This window comes from Dipodomys ordii, unplaced genomic scaffold (genome assembly GCF_000151885.1).
Source record: "Dipodomys ordii isolate 6190 unplaced genomic scaffold, Dord_2.0 Scaffold1, whole genome shotgun sequence".
Taxonomy (NCBI): Eukaryota; Metazoa; Chordata; class Mammalia; order Rodentia; family Heteromyidae; genus Dipodomys; species Dipodomys ordii.
In genome coordinates this window covers 27483544-27501089 of record NW_012267217.1, presented here as the reverse complement: position 1 = coordinate 27501089, position 17546 = coordinate 27483544, and the positions used below count along the sequence as shown (strand labels likewise).

The following is a 17546-nucleotide window of genomic DNA, read 5'->3' as shown; positions in this document are numbered from 1 at the left end:
AAGTGCTTCCATGTGGCTTCATGCTCACACCACTCTAGGAGGAGGCTACTGTTGTTATGCCTACTTAACCGAAGTGGGCAAAACCTAGGTACACTAACTTAAGAAACTGCCTCAGGGTCAGGCAGCCAGTAAGTGGGAAAGCCAGCGCAAGAGAACCAAGCTAAGAACCACTTCTCCACCAAGCCAGAACCACCACTGTGAGAATTTGTGCTCCTTGGAGGAGGATGCTTCAGCAGCAACAACAACAACAACACAGAAAACAGGAACCAAAAAGTTGGAATAAGTACCTTGCCCTCCTGTTTTTCAGATCCTGCTTTATTAGTTCAAAACCAAATTGTAAAACATTTGCCCTGATTCTAGATAAATAGTAGCTTTTAAGACATACAGCTGAGATGCTTGGCTTTATGAAAACAGTATCTCAAAAAAAGAAAAATCCTCCCTCACTGATCTTGATATATTCTGGGTGACACAGGGAATGTTAAAGAATCTTTCCACTGGTTTCCAGCCAGATCTTATAGCTGTCTGCCTCAGGCGTGGAATGCTCTGAAGTGGAACACTGCATCCGTCCCCCTTATCATAGTAAGCCAATTAGGATTTCTTATCATTCCGGCTTTGTTTGAAAAATTGCTCCGGCCTCCTTCCTGTCTGCCACATTTGATTCTCAAGTTTCTGGTGTCCTTGGCTTCTATTTCTATTTGTTTGAGATTCAAAGCACTTCTCAGTTCTCTCCCTATCTCTGTCTCATGATACTTCAACTACTTCATTTTTCTCTAGAAAAAAACCATGTGGTGTTTTATCAGACACTGTCTACACATTTCAAATGCTTCAGTTTGTTTAGCATTTATAAGGTCTGGTGAAAAAAGCATATGATATTATCCTAGACTGTGTGTGTGTGTGTGTGTGTGTGTGTCAGAGACAGAGAGAGAGAGAGAAAGCGCATACACATACACACCAGTACTGTCCCTTAAGCTACTTTTGTCCAAGGCTGGTGTATCCCATTTGGGCCATGGCTCTACTTCTACCTTTTTGGTAGTTAATTAGAGATTCATGGGCTTTTCTTACTGGGCTATTTTTAAAAATATTTTTTATTATTCTGGGCTATTTTTGAACCATAATCTTCAGATCTCAGCCCAGGAGTGAGAGCAGCTAGGTGTGAGACACCAGTGCCTGGCATAATAGTACTTTAAACTCTTGTTCCATAGCAGTGGCTGCGATTTCCTTCCTTCTGTCAGCTGCTTCCAGCAATGCTTGACTTTAGGGAAGATATATCCCAGTTCCTGGACTGTATTGCCCAGCATATAAGGGCCAGTTCACTCTCAACATGGTGTGTACCCAGCAATATCTGGGGAAATGGTCTTGATTTTTGAAGGTGTATTTCATTAACTACTGTGGGAGAAAATGACTGAGTTATTACCAAAGCACTGTGGAAATACAGGCTTCAAGACAAACCAACTTCTTGAGGCCACTACTTCCCCTCACTCACAGTGTTACCTCCCAAGAAGCAACTCCAAGTACCACCAAGCGGTGCCAAGTACTCACAGTGCCAGGCACTGTGTCCAAACCATCTGCCTGCCATTTCTAATCTTATTTCTGCTTCAACCCTCTTAAAAAATAAATTTATGACAACACAGAAAATCCAAAAGGTAATAAAAGTTACTTATAGTTTAGGGGTATAGCTTGGTAGTAGAGGTATAGAGTGTATATATATATTATATATATATATATATAATTATATATATATATAGTTATAGTACAGGTAGTAGAGAAATAGAGTTCCAGGTCAGCTTGAGTGAGACCTTAGTTTTTGGTTTTTTTTTTTTGAGGGGGGGTTGCCGTTTTTGGTTGGTCATGGGGCTTAAACTCTGGTCCTGGGTGCTGTCCCTCAGTTCTTCAGCTCAAGGCAAGCACTCTATCACTTGAGCCACAACATCACTTCTGGTTTTCTGGTGATTAATTGGAGATAAGAGCCTTATGGACTTTCTTGCCCAGGCTGGCTTTGAACCTTGATCCTCAGATTTCAGCCTCTTGATTAGCTAGGATTACAGGAGTAAGCCCTCAGCCCCCAGCTGGTTTGTTTTTATTTTTTAAAGACTTATTTTGATGTGAAGAAATACCCATGATATCTAGGTGGCATCCTTCTAGATTCTAATACATAGCTCCTTTATAAATTTTTGTTTTAATTTGTATAGATCCTATTTTTTTGGGGGGGGTCCGGTCGTGGGGCCTGAACTCTGGGCCTGCGCGCTGTCCCTCAGCTCTTCAGCTCAAGGCTAGCGCTCTACCACTTGAGCCACAGTGCCACTTCCGGCTTTTTTCTTTATGTGGTGCTGAGGAATCGAACCCAGGGCCTCAGGCATGCAAGGCAAGCGCTCTACCACTGAGCCACCTTCCCAGTCCCAAGGCCTCTCATTCTTGCTTGGCATTTTCACTCAAGGCTGATGCTCTGCCACTTGAACCATACCTCCACTTGCAGCTCTTGGCTGGTTAATTGAAGATAAGAGTTTCATTGGCTTTTCTATCCAGGCTGGTTTTGAACTGGGATCCACAGGTCTTAGTTTCATGAGTAGTTAGGATTACAGGTATGAGCCACAAGTGCTTAGTTTATAGCGCTATTTCTACTCAGCTTAAAAAGGCAAACTTTGACTGTTCCTAAGACCCATGGAAATACTCAACAACACACCCCAGCCCTAGGCATACCTTCAGCGTTCAGGTGCATTGTTTCCAAGGGTCCAATGAATGCATACCGCATGCCCAGCCCATCTGACATAACCAGGTCCACGTCACTAGGAGACACTATTCCTTCCTGTACAGGGAGAAGGGGGTAGTACACTGATGAGTGAATTTTCTAGAAAGGTAATTTCATTATCATCACTTCCATCCTAACTTTTTTTTTTCTGCTAGTCTTGGGGCTTGAACTCAGGGCCTGGGCACTGTCCCTGAGCTTCTTTTACTCAAGGATAGCACTTTACCACTTGAGCCACAGCACTACTTCTGGCCTTTCTCCCCCTCTCTTCCTCCCTCACCCCTCCCGTGGGGCCTGAACTCTGGGCCTGGATACTGTCTCTGAGCTCTTCAGCTCAAGGCTAGTGCTCTACCACTAGAGCCACAGTGCCACTTCCAGCTTTTTCTGCCTATGTGGTGCTGAGGAATTGAACCCAGGGCCTCATGCATGTGAGGCAAGCACTCTACCACTAAGCCACCTTCCCAGCCCCTACTTCTGGCCTTTTTTGTTTATGTGGTTCTGAGGAATTGAACCCAGGGTGGTTTCATGCATGCTAGGCAAGCATCTACCACTAAGCTACATTCCCAGCCCCATCCTAACTTTTTTTTGTGTGCCAGTACTGGGGCATGAACTCAGAATCTGAGTGTCATCCCTTATCTTTATCACTCAAGGCTAGTGCTCTACTATTAGACCATACTTTCTCTTGATTTTTTTTTTTGTTTTTGTCTTGGTCTGGTTAATTGGAGATAAGAATCTCACAAACTTTCTTGCCCCTAGACTGGCTTGGAACTGTGCTCCTCAAATCTCAGCCTCCTACGTAGCTAGGCTTATAGATGTGGGCCACTGATACTCAGCCATCCTGACTTCATTAGGAAAGTATTCCCAAATACCCTCCAGTGCTCTATGATAGTATTGCCATCAAATCCTGGACAAAAATAATCCTATGTACATGGATTCTGAAAGGAGACTATTTTATGACCAAATAACCATTAACCTTTTCCATACTTGAATCAACATGTTCCCCTTGTCCGCTTCCTCATTCCTATCCCTACAACCTAAGGGAGCACTTAGAAGTTGCAGTATCAGAGGAAGAGGGCAAGAAGAATCTTTTAGATGTTTGCTTAGGAGGTGGGGAGTCAGCCTGAGCCATCCAAAGAGCTGGAAGATGCTCCCAGGCTTCATCTGCCTACAAGTCTGGCTTTGTCCTGCTGCTAATGATTTGTAAGAAGAGCTGGTCTCTGATGAAATGCAGCTTGGAACCAAGGGTATGTTTGTCAAGGTGGGGCCCTAGAATCTTCTGTAAATGAAAATGGCAAAGCAAGAGGTGAGTTGTTATGTGCTTAGCTTAGACGTCGAGAGGCCATCTGTGTTTCTTGGCCTGTTCCTGATCCAGCAGCTGTCTTGTGTGGCTTTGGGCACAGGGTTTGGGTACATAATTAAAACTCAGCATGATTTGGAAACGCACTGCCAGGTCATTCCCATCTACATTCTTACTGTCTTGGACATTCAGCTGTCAGGAAGGAAGATGTGAGCAAAATCAATGTAATCCCCCCAAAACCTTTTGTCGATTTAGATTGGCAGCGTTCCTGTATGATCTGTGGCGTTGGCTCTTTTTCTGAGAGTGGTTTCTTTCTTTTGTTTTGTTTTTGTTTTTGTTCTAGTACTGAAGCTTGAACTCTGGGTTGGTGCGCAATCCCTTAGCTTTTTCTACTCTAGGCTAGTGCTATACCACTTGGGTCACAGGTCCACTTCCAGCTTGGAAGGTAAGAGTCTCCCAGACTTATGTGCCCCAGATAGCTTCAAACCATGATCCTCAGATCTCAGCTTTTTGAGTAGCTAGGATTACAGGCCTGGTTTAAGATTGGTTTCTTTCAGAAAGCATTGTGAGATCTGCTGTCTGATGTGGCTTAGTGGTAGAGTGTTTGCCTAGCATGCATGAAACCCTGGGTTCGATTCCTTAGTACCACATAAGCAGAAAAAACTGGAAGGGATGCTGTGGCTCAAGTGGTAGATCACTAGCCTTAAGCACAGAGAAGCTTAGGGACAGTGCCCCAACCCTGAGTTCAAGCCCCAGGACCAGAAAACAAATGAAAAACAATGCCACCTCTCCACTGGTAGCCTTGCTGTAACCTGAGAGCCTTCAACAAGGGGTCAGTTCTGATACTCCAGAAGTATATTTACACATCCTGAGCTGGCTCCCAGCAACCACTAGACATATCTCCTTCCCTCTGGGTGCAAGGCTTTTCTCTGAAAGGGCCATGTGGTATCTACCTAAGAAGAAAGCTCTCATCACCCTAAAAGAGGGCTCTGATATATGTCATCATGGGCCACAGGAAGTATCTTCTGCCCTCCATGCAGCCAGGGATTGCTGGCTCAAGGCTGGAGCACCTCCCATCCCTACACCTACTCATACTTCAAAGGCAACCAGAGACACTCCCCCCCCACACAGGAGGTCACTGTCACTACATCCCCACTGCTGAGGGAGACACAAAAAGGTGTCAGGTCTGCCTGGGTATCTGGACCACCCCAGGTCATCTAGAGAGCTTCATGATAAGACAGGTTAAAGAGGATGGAGCCGAAAAGTGTGGCCCAAACACTATTGATCAACTCTATGCCTATGAACGATGTTCCATCAAACTGGGTATATGCATATGCATGCTTGATAGAAACACACAAAAACCTGCAAAAGTTACAGGGCACCCACTTGAGCCACTGTTCCTGTCTTATTTGTCATTGGACCAACTTCCTGGAGACAGATACCTCACTTCTATGGCAACTACCTCTTTGCTATAAAAACTGATCATGTATATTTAGTTTGCTTTATGTCCATTTCTAGTCTGGTAATGGGACCTATATGAGATGCCTTCTTATGTAATTTGCTTCTGTTTCTCAATATTATGCACTAAGATATATACAGGGCTAGGTGCTGGTGGCTCATTCTGTAATCCTAGCTACTCAGGAGGAGAGATCTGAGGACTGTGGTTGGAAGCCTGCTTGGGCAGGAAGGTCTATGAGAATCTTATCTTCAGTTAACCATCATAAAGCCAGAAGTGGAGCTATGGCTCAAGAGGTAGAATACTAGCCTTGAGCAAAAAAGCTAAGGGACAGCCCTGAGTTCAAGCACAAGTACTGGTATACACATACACAAAAAGATATATACAGGGCTAAGGATGTGGTTCAGTGGCAGAATACTTACCTAGCATCACGTGCAAGGTCCATACCAGCACCTCAATCAATCAGTCAGTCAGTCAGTCAGTCAGTCAGTCAGTCAGAATCCACTATGCTGTGTGTAGCTGTAGTTTGTGTAAAAGTCAGAGTTGACTTATCTATCCTATTACTCATGGGGTATTTGGGTTGGTTCTGGAATGCACCTCTTGTATACAGGATGACAAAGAACATTCTGAAACAAAGCTCTGGCCTATGTCCAAGCTTGAACTGCTAGGAATTACAGCAAGCCACCCTGCACCTTCCACTTTATGAGCCAATGCTACCCTGCTCTCTGAAGCACTGCATCAAATTGACTGCCCCCAGCCATACATGAGGAGAAGTTCCCATCACTCCATATCTTTCGAATACTGGGTATTTCTCAGTTGTGGCTCACATCTGTAATTTTAGCCACTCAGGAGGGCTGCCATATGAACATCCCAGTTTGAAGCCAGCCTGGGCAGAAAATGCCATGAGACTCTTATCTCCCATTAACCACCAGAAAGCCAGAAGTGGAGCTGTAGACCAAGTAGCATAATGGCTGGCTTGAGTGAAAAAGTCAAGGAAAAGGCCCCAAGTTCAAGTCCCAGTACTAGACCCCAAACAAAAAGACACTGCATGCCATCATTCCCATAAAATTCACTGACCTGGTAAGGTACAAGGGAATTTCACTAGGTTTCCTAGTCATTCTAAAGCATCTACTCTGTTCAGTCAGCCTGTTAAGATGTGCAAATAACTCATTATGTTTACTCAAATGCTGACAGCTTACACAAAAGTGTAAGCTGGGTGCCAGTGGCTTACCCCTGTAATCCAAGCCACTCAGAAAGCTGAGGTCTGAGGATTGTGATTTCAAATCAACCCAGTCAAGAAAGGCAGTTACATGCTTATCTCAATTAACCACCCAAAATCCAGAAATGAAGCTGTGGCTCCAATGGTAGAGCACCAGCCTTGAGTGAAAAGCTAAGAGACAGTTCCCAGAGCCTGAATTCAAGCCTCCCAGCATTAAACAAAACAAAAAGCTGTAAAGATAGAGAGGTATTCAAGGAAGAAAAACATCTATAGAAGAACCCAGAATCATCTAGAAATCCATCTGACATGGAACTGCCATTTCCATCTGTCTCCCCCTACCTGACAAGTGTTTGGGACAGGAAAGCAGCTTTGGCACTCTCTCCAGGCTGCCTGTTGGCCAGGGCTATAGGTTCCTGCACCTTGGGGCTGCAGAATGCTTTGAAAGACAACCACACAGACCTGAAGGATATTCCCTAGCCCCGGGTTCCGGGTTAACATTCCACAAAGCATGATTTTCTTTTTTTTTTTTTTTTTCCATTTTAGCCTTCAAACTGTGATGGATGCAAATATGGAAAGCACCCCACAGTTACAATGCTGTTTAGCCTGTCTCTTTTCTTCCACAATTAGATTTAGTATTTTCAGAGCTGATGTTAAAGAGATTTCAAAATACACTAAAGGTGAGCTACCCAGAGTAGTTCAGATTTGTTTTGTTTTGTCTTGCTGGGAATGGAATCCAGGCCCTCATATGATAAGCAAGCACTACCCACACCTCTACCCCCAAGAGAAGCTCAGGGTTTTTTGTTTTTGTGCTTGTATTAGGGCTTAAACTCATGGCTTGAATGTTGTTCCTTAGCTTTTTTTGCTCAAACCTACTGCATTACCACTTGAGCCACAGATCTACTTCCAGCTTTGGTGATTAATTGGAGATAAGAGTCTCATAGATTTCCTGCCCAGGCTGGCCGTGAACTGTGATCTTCAGATCTCAGCCTCCTAAGTAGCTGGGATTATTGGTATGAGCCACTGGCATTAGGCTGGGAAGCTGAATTTTGATTCACATCATCTAAGCTAACTTCATCTCTACTAAAGCCTGAAAGAGGGGAGAGCATCATGGTATAGGGCCAGGGTACATTCTGCAATTTCTTCAATTCCAAATGTTCTCAATTTCCTCCTGTTTCACCTACAGGTCGGTTGTGGGGCTTCAGCTCTGGGCCTGGGCACTGTCCCTCAGCTCTTCAGCTCAAGGCTGGCTAGCGCTCTACCACTTGAGCCACAGCACCATTTCCAATTTTCTGGTGGTTTATTGGAGATAAGAGGCTCACAGACTTTCCTGCCTTGGCTGGCTTTGAACCACGATCCTCAGATCTCAGACTACTGAGCAGCTAGGATTATAGGAGTGAGCCACCAGCGCCCCAACTAGAGGAGGGCTATTTTTATCAGTCACTACTTTTCAGAAAAACAAGTTTAGAATAGGGATTTTTTTTTTTAATGCTGGTACTAGGGATTGAACTCAGAGTCTTGTGCTTTTGCTTGGTTTTGTTTTTTTTTTTCAATCAAGGCTGGCTCTCAACCACTTCAGCCACACCTCCACTTCTCTCTTTTCAGTGGTTAGCTGGAAAGAAGAGTCTTACAGTTTTCTGCCTGAGCTGGCTTCAAACCATGATTCTCAGATCTCAGCCTCCTTAGTAGCTAGGATTACAGGTGTGTGCCACTGGTGCCTGGTTGGAAATACTTTCTGAATCTTTACGATGTGTCACTGTTTGTCACACTTGGAATTTCTGAAGTGGATTTTACATCTAGGGTGTGTTGAAGCTCGATTCTACAATCTAAGATTATCATAAAAATTACAATGAATAACTACAGGGTAGAACCAAGTGCTTATGTTGAAATACTGAACTGAGCAACACCTCCTGGAAATGGACAGAGTGGGGCAAACGTGTGCAGGGAATGGAGCCCAACACCAGGCCAGTGATCATACTGATCAGAGCAGCGATCAGAGCAGCAATCAATACTTCTTCTATTTTCTAATAAAAGTCTCAAAGAGGAGCCTGAAGTGGTTAGAAGATTCTGAAACTCATATAGATCACTCTTTTTTCTTTTCTTTTTTCTTTTTGTCGGTCGTGGGGCTTGAACTCTGGGCCTGGGCGCTGTCCCTGTTCTCTTCAGCTCAAGGTGAGTGCTCTACCACTTGAGCCACAGTGCCACTTCCGGTTTTCTAGTGGTTTATTGGAGATAAGAGTCTCATGGACATTCCTGCCCTGGCTGGCTTTGAACCGCAATTCTCAGATCTTAGCCTCTGAGTAGCTAGGATTACAGGCCACCAGCACCCGGTGCTCACTCTTAATTCAAACCCTGGCTTTTGTATCATGTCCTGAGAAATCACAGGTGAGGAGAGCCCAAGTACAATCTTTTCATTGGAAAACTGCTTGCCTTTACTTTCTTTAGTTAAAATCTGGGATTTCATACAAGTAATGGACATACATGCACGACCCAGGTCCATGCTTTACTAAAAAACAGTATGCTAGCAATAAATGCAGGAGCACAAGACACTCATTCTCCAAGGTAAGAAGAAAATTAAAGATGGTGTATGCAGTATTCAATTGCTATGGTACATACTCTAAGTGAAATGAAAGATTTAAGGTTAGTCGGGGTCTTGACAAAGACATCATCAATAGAAGAGGGGGGCAGTAAGAGGAGAAAGGTGTGAGGTTAGAGAAGAAGAGAGATGAGAGGAGAGAGAAGTGAGGAAGAAAGAGAAAGAGAAAGAGATAAAGAAAAAGAGAGTGTAAGAGATACACAGTCTTTCTTCAGTGTCTGTGGGAGATGTAGTTGTAGGACATTCTTTCCAATACTACCACCAAAATCCATGGATGCTCAAGTCCTTTAAACAAAATGGTATGGTATTTACATAAAATCTATTCATACTTGTGTGTGTGTGTGTGTGTACATGCCTGGGGCCTTGAGATCTTGTTTAGCTTTTCCCAGTCATGGTTGGTGCTCTGCCACTTGAGCTACACCTCCTCTTCTGGCTTTTTGCTGGGGATAAAAATCTCATGGACTGGGACGGGGAAGGTGGCTCAGTGGCAGAGCGCTTACCTTGCATGCATGAGGCCCTGGGTTTGATTCCTCAGCACCACATAAGCAGGGGAAAAAAAGCCAGAAGTGGCGCTGTGGCTCAAGTGGTAGAGCGCTAGCCTTGAGCTGAAGAGTGAGGGACAGTGCCCAGGCCCAGAGTTCAGGCCCCACGACCGGACCCCCCCCCCCAAAAAAAAATCTCATGGACTTTTCCCGCCCAGGCTGGCTTCAAAATTATGATCCTCATATCTCAGCCTTCTCAGTAGCTAGGATTACTAGGGCCAGCTTTGTTTTCTATTTTCATTGTTATACATTACTTCTCTTCCAAGAAACAATGAAACCATCTCCAAAGCAATGGCAAGAAAGACACGGGCCCCCTGCCCTTATCTATGCCACCTTCTAAGGAGAAGGTGAGGCAAATGGATCTTAATGAGAAAAGGCTTGTTAATCACTGGCATATGGTTGAATTTGTGAGTGGCTTGGTATCTTGTCAATAGCTACAGTCCAAGTTTTCTTAGAACTGGGATACAATCATTTCTAATGACTCAGACACATTTTACTAACTCGAAGAACTTGCTACCGCCACATGTACCTGAAGCAACAGGACATTGAATCATGCCTATAAAACACCATACAGGAAGAAAGGGCCTTTGGGAAGAAAACTGGAGCTCAGCCTCAGGCAAAGAAGGGAATCGACTTGTGGCCTCTGCTGGGGACACTCAGGTGTCTGCAGATGACAGGAGAGTCTCAGGATCCCTAGGGAGGGATCTGGGCCATGTCTAACAAGTGGTAAAAATGCTACTCTGGCAGGGAACAATCACTCCTAGCATTAGTCCAAGGAATGACCCGGAAAAGCTTTCAAGTACTAAGAGGTCACTGAGGTAGGAACCATTAGTGTAGAAAACATGAAACCCCTTAAAGCAACTCCTCAGTGAGGGAAATGCAACTTAAAAATTAAACTAAATCACTGGGTATAGATGGCCCATGTCTGTCATCCTAACTACTCAGGAGGCTGAAATCTGAGGATCAAGGTTCAAAGCCAATCCAAGCAGAAAAGTCTATACGATTCTTACCTCTAACCAGCAAAAAGTTTTAAGTGGAGGTGTGGCTCAAGTGATAGAGCATCAGATTTGAGTAGAGAAAGCTAATGGGCAGTGCCCAGGCCATCTGAGTTCAAACCCCAGTACCAGCACCAAAAGCTAAACACAACAACAATAACAACAAAATACCCAAACACCAATGAAGAGAATCCACTCCTTGCATGAATAAAAGCTTAAAATTATATTTGAGCAAAGTCAGTGTTACAAGCATAGTATCCCTTATCTGAAAAACTGGGTGCTCAAAAGTATCTCAGGCTTCAGAGTTGTTCACATTTTGGAATACTTGCAGACTTTGCTAGCTGAGGTTCCCTAAAGTGAAAATCTGAAATCCAGGACTTGAATTCCAATATGAGGATAACAGAGTTTCAGATTTCAGTGCATTTTTGAATTTCAGAGATTCCAATTAGAAGCTTAGCATTACTTTAATTGAGAGGTCCTCTGAGAATCAAGATTTTGTTTTGGCCTTGGCTTATCTCTGGCCCTCCACCAATTGAGTTATACCTCTAGTTTCAGCTTTTTTGCTAGTTAATTGGAGATAAGAGTCTCTCTGAGTTGCTTCCCCCAATTGCAATCTTCAGATCTCAGCCTCCGAATAGCTAGGATTATAGGCATGAACCACCAACTGGTAGCAAAAAAAAAAAAGCTTTTCTAAAAGAAATTCTATAAAAAGGTTTGAGCACGCATGTGTGCACACGCGTGCACACACACACACACACACACACACAGAGGTTCAGGCAAGGTAGCACAAATGCCTGCTTCAGGGCGATTAGCTGTGGGCTTTCCACCTGTGCTGACAAAAGGCAAATCGGTAAGCTGCAGCTCTGATCATCACCTCCCCCGCAACTTCTCCAGGGACTCCTTTGTCCCCTTCCTTCCTCTATTTCAAGGACCCATAGCTCTGCCTGTTACCTACTCTGCTTTGGACTGGAGGAGCTGAAACCAACCATTTATGACTGATTGATCGACCTGTTGGTACAAATGCTGTGATCTCACTAGCTTCCAGTGCTCCTCCTGCAGGATAGGGCTGGGCTGTCGGCCCAGGCCCAGTGCTCATGACAGGAAAAATCGCAATTTACATCCTTGCTTAGGAAAGCTGTATAGTAGCTGGTATTGAGTGTATGAACATTTCCTCAAACACAGGGTGTTGGCCTCTGAGTAAGTCAAGTGCTGCAAGATCTGGTTTATGATTTAGAAGAGGGAATATCATCCTCTAGACAGTTGCAACCTCTCATTTGTTATATAGGTTTGTGTTTTAATGAATTTTTTGGTGACCCTGAGAGTTGAACTCAGGACCTCAGGCTTGTTATGCAAACACTCTTTTATTTATTTATTTTGTGCCAGTACAGGGGCTTGAACTGAGGGTCAGGGTACTGTCCCTAGGCTTTTGCTCTATCACACCTCCATGTCTGGCTTTTTGCTAGTTAACTGGAGATGAGTCTCATGAACTATTCTGCCCAAGTTGGCTTTGAATTCTGATTCTCAGATCTCAGCCTCCTGAGCAGCTAGAATCAGACATGAGCCACTGATGCCTAGCTAGGCAGACACTCTTAACGCATGATCCCAACCCTAGCTTTTTTGTGTGGGTACAAGTTCTGGGACTTGAATTCAGGGCCTCAAACTCACTTAGTTTTTCACTTTAAGGTTCATACTCTACCACTTGACCTTTATTTCCAGCTGTTTTCTGGCTAACTGGAAATAGGAGTCTCAGGGACTTTTCAGGCTGGGTTGGCTTTGAACATCATTCCTCAGACCTTAGCCCCCTGAGTAGTTAAGCTTACAGATGTAAGCCACCAGTGCCAGGTCAAGCTTTATTATTATTTTTGATATAAATTCTTACTCTGTTTGGAGATAGCCAGAGATATTCAGTGTGTCCAGGAGTAGAAACCACAGTTATACCATGATGGTATGAGTCCTCATCTAAGGGGAAGCTGGATAAAGCTACATACAGCTTTATTATATGCCTATTATATGCCTGAGTTCCACATAAAGAAGGAGCCAGGAACAAGACACATATATGCAGGCAGAAAAAAATCAAAAAGACAAATGACCAAGGAAGTGAAATATGAAAGTGAAATATATATATTTATATGTAGAAATACAGTATTTTAATGATTAAAGACTCCATCAATTGGAAGTTAAATTGATATTTAACATCACATTAAGGAAGAAAAAATGTTGTCAATACCACTAAAATACACCACCAACCAAGTGCTGGTGGCTGATGCGATCCTAACGACTGAGGTGGCCAAGATTTGAAGATTGCTATTTCAAGCCAGATGAGGCAGGAAAGTCTGTGAGATTCTTATTTCCAATTAACCACCAAAAACAAAGCTGGAAGTGGAGTTGTGGCTCAAGAGGTATAGCGCCAGCCTTAAGTAAAAAAGTTAAAGGTGAGTGCTTAGGCCCTGAGTTCCAGCCCCAGTACTGGAACCAAACTATAATAATAATGATAATAATCTCCATAAATTAGAATATGTCTGTTGATTTGAGGATTGCTAAACTGTACTCCCAGAGAAGATTTTAAATAGAAGAAAATAATATGGGAATTAGAACAGATGAAAAGGAATATATTAAGAATTTGTATCATGTGCCTTAGGGAAACCACATAAATCAAGGCTTCCACAACTTTGATGCCCATAAGAATTTCTGGCTTTCTCACAATGAAGATTCTGATTCTGCAGGTCTGGGAGGACCCCTAGGCTGTAGTTCTAAAAAGCTCCCAGGTGAGGCCCAGGCTACCCTCAGGAAAATCACTTCTACAGACAGGATGTGAACCCTTCAGCTTAGAAATCACTAGTGACAGCTCTTACATATAGAGAAGAATCAGGAATTTGGATAATAGAATCACTATAAACATGATGCCAGACACTGGCCTATGCCCTCTGCACATAATATATCTCAATAAGAAACAGGGCCCTTACCATCTCCACTGAAGAAATATAAGCCCACAGTGAGGAGGTATGGGAATGGGTTTCCATTTTATATCAGCTGTAGAATTAAGTTCTTGAGCAGTTTTTTAACTGGCACCGGTGGCTCATGCCTGTAATCCTAGCTACTCAGAAGGCTGGGATCAGGGGATCACATTTCAATGCCAGCTCTGGCAGGAAAGCTGTGGGACTAATATCTCCTATAGTCACCAAAAAGCCAAAAAGTGGAGTTGTGGCTCAAGTGGTAGAGAGCTAGCCTTGAGTGAAAAAGCATCTAGGCTCTGAGTTCAAGCCTCAATACTAGCACAAACAAACAAACAAAAACAATCAGTGTGCCTCTTCTGTTAAGAATAAATTTATTTGAGCTCACACCTGGCATTCTAGCTGCTAAAGAGGCTCACACGTGAAGATCACGATTCAAAGCTAGCAGAGGCAGAAAAGCCCATGAGACCCAATTAACCAGCAAGAAGCTGAAAGTAGAGCCTGTAGTTCAAGCCTTGAGTGAAAAACCAAGAAAAAGCTAGAAGCCCAATCTTGCTCTTATCCACCTTACCCTCTCTTCTTGACTAAATATAACCTATTTGGTGGGCAACAGACCAAGACTTTGAAGCAAACAGGGCTTTGAACAGACATCCTGCTTTACATCCTCTCTAATTCCAACTGTGACCCTTTGAGCATATTATCCAAATCTCACCATTAGTTACTTTCATACCAACCCCCAAACAACTGTAGCATTCCTTCCGACCCACTATAAATACCGCAGACCGTAAGCAAGGACTAAGTCTGAACTCTGGCTGGAGGCTCCCCTCTGCAGGTCCTCTCTCTCCTGAATAAACTGTGTTGGTGCTGACCCATTCATCTCCTTGTCTATTTTCTCACCTCTTCTTTTTTGAATCTAATAGAAAGTACTGAGCTATTCCTGAAATCCTAAACAGCTGACCACAAACTCTTGAATCATTCTTGAGTAAATAATATTCTACAGAAGCTCCAGAAGATGTTTGCCTCAGGATGCTTCTTCTGCTGATTTGACTCCATTACTTAGGATGTGATCTTTATTAAAAAATCCTTCTAGCAGTTGGCATTCATGTCTGAAAAAAAGCCCAGTGACAAAGTTCTGGAATCCTAAGAAGTTCTGTTGAGACACCAAATGCCACATCCTCTGAGACAGGTCAAGAAGGCAGCAACTGAATTTGTACAGTTCAGAGATTTCTCCTCACAATATTGTGCCCTCATGCACTGATTTTCATAAATTAAAGGGACCTGGTCATTGGCAGATGTCGAAAAAAGGCAGTAATCTAACCTTTCCTTTACCTATTTAAAGACAAGACTCAAAACCAGGCACCAGTAGCTCATGTCTGTAATCCTGTCTACTTAGGAGACTGAGATTTAGCCTGGGCACAAAAGTCTGTGAGACTCTTATTTTCAATTAAACAGCAAAAAGCCAGTGCAAGTGCAAGTGATAGAGTGCTAACTTTGAGCAAAAAAAGTAAAAGTGTAATATCCTGTGTTCAAGCCTCAGTACCAAGATGTATGCACATGTGTGCACATACACACACACACACACACACACACACACACACTCCCTCCCACCCCGACTAGATTCACCAAAGAGAAAAACAATTGCCTTTGGTCTCTCCTGATATTTCATGAAACATTTATCATAGGAATGAAGATTGTGAATGCCAACATGTCTCCAGAGATACTTTAGCATAAGCTATTATCTGTTACCTGGGCCCACTCAATTTCCAAAGAGAATCATGTAGAAATTATTGTCTATCTTTCAAGTCATTCTTTCCCTCTACAAATGACTCACTGCCTCACAAAACATGCCTGTGTTCCCCCATCTTTCTCTCCCTTACAAACGACTTCTGACCATCTGAACCTCTTGGGGTTACTGGGTACTCACTGCCCGATGACTCCCCAGACATGCTAATGAATCGATGTGTTATCTCCTGTCAATCTGTCTATTGTTAATTCATTTCAGCAAACCTACTTCTCCTCACCCCCATACTGCCCAAAGAATGTAATTCCAGTTTAGGGATTACAACACTTAGCAGAGTTAAATCTGAGGTAAGCAATTTATAAGCCTCATCACCAAAGCACGTCAACAGGCTGAGAACCTGCTGATGATTTTGTTATGTTTACCAGGCCCTCCAACTATCCTGCCCCCATGGGGAAAGAATTTATGGGCAACTAACTCAACTACTAAAGGATTTTTCACACAACACAGCTTTCCTCATTATGTTAATGTTTCAGAAATATGAACTGAAATTAGATTCCCAGCCAACAAGGTTTTGTCATCCAGTGATACTGTTCTTGGCAGGGGAAGTCTATGTTATTAGAGGGTGGCCAGACATGGGAAGTCAGTTTTATAGGAAGTTACTGGAGTGTAGCCAGACATGAAAGTTGTGGTTACTAGAGTGTCTACAGACCTGCTGTGTCCAAATGAGAAGCCAAACTGAAAGGTGGGGGAAATGAGAGAAGGTATCTGTGATTCAATACTGCAGATCCACGTTCCTGGTTTTTCTTAGATACAGAAAGTTTTCTTCTGCTTCAGAATAACAAAGCTGCACAGGGACAGACAATGAATAGGTAATAGCAAGATAGTGTGCATGGCCTACATGTGTAATGACAAGTTAAGAAAGGGCTTCTTATTCATGACACTTTCTCTTTCTCACGTAGAGATAATTTAGCAGAAAGGTACTCCCTTCACAAGCAAGTATTCAAGTATTCCCTCATGCTAAGGGAAATAAGCCAGGCATAGGAAGACACAACACAACACCTGGAGAAGTTGAAGTCAAGTTGGGTGATGGTGGCTCATGCCTGTAATCCTAGCTAATCAGAAGGCTGGGATCTGAAGATCATTGTTTGAAGCTAGCCTGGGTAAGAAAGTTCATGAGACTCTGAGCTAGAGGTGGGGTTGTGGCTCAAGCACTAACTTTGAGAAAAATCTCAGGGACAGTGCTCAGACCCTGAGTTCAAGCCCCAGGACAGGCACAAAAAAGAAAGAAGGAAAGAAGGAAGGAAGGAAGGAAAGAAGAAAGGAAGGAAGGCAAGAAAGAGAGAAAAAAGAAAGAGAAAGAAAGAAAGAGAGAAAGAAAGAAAGAAAGACAAAGAAAGAAAGAAAGAAAGAAAGAAAGAAAGAAAGAAAGAAAGAAAGAAAGAAAGAAAGAAAGAAAGAAAGAAAGAAAGAAAAGAAGTTGAACTCAGGTCGGTGATGGTGATTCATGCCTGTAATTCTAGTTACTCAGGAGGCTGAGATCTGAGGATCATGGTTTGAAACTAAGCCAGGCAGGGAAGTCTGTAAAAATCTTATAGCCAATTAAAGCACAAAAATCAGAAGTGGAGCTATGGCTCAAGTGGTAGACGGCTGGTCTTGAGTGATAAAGCTAAGGGACAGCTCAGGCCCTGAGTTCAAGCTCTAATACAAGCACAAGATAAAATAAAGATAGAAGAGTGCTTGCCTCACATACACGAGGCCCTGGGTTCGATTCCTCAGCAACACATAAGCAGAAAGAGCTGGAAGTGGCACTGTGGCTCAAATGGTAGAGTGCTACCCTTGAGTTGAAGAGCCAAGGGACAGCGCCCAGACCCAGAGTTCAGGCTCCACGACCAACAAAATTAATTAATTAGATGGGCTGGGAATGTGGCTTAGTGGTAGAATGCTTGCCTAGCATGCATTCAACTCCTCAGTACCACATACACAGAAAAAAACAGAAGTAGTGCTGTGGC

General features: G+C 43.4%; 1 protein-coding gene across 1 annotated transcript in view; it reads right to left on the bottom strand.

Annotated features, from left to right (window-relative positions):
- The window catches only part of Cryl1 (crystallin, lambda 1), a 142698-nt gene that overhangs the window by 6684 nt on the left and 118468 nt on the right, over positions 1 to 17546 (bottom strand). The window contains exon 6 of the mRNA XM_013010805.1: positions 2698 to 2803. Within this exon, the coding sequence (XP_012866259.1) occupies positions 2698 to 2803 (106 nt within the window). The remainder of the gene's footprint in view (positions 1 to 2697; positions 2804 to 17546) is intronic.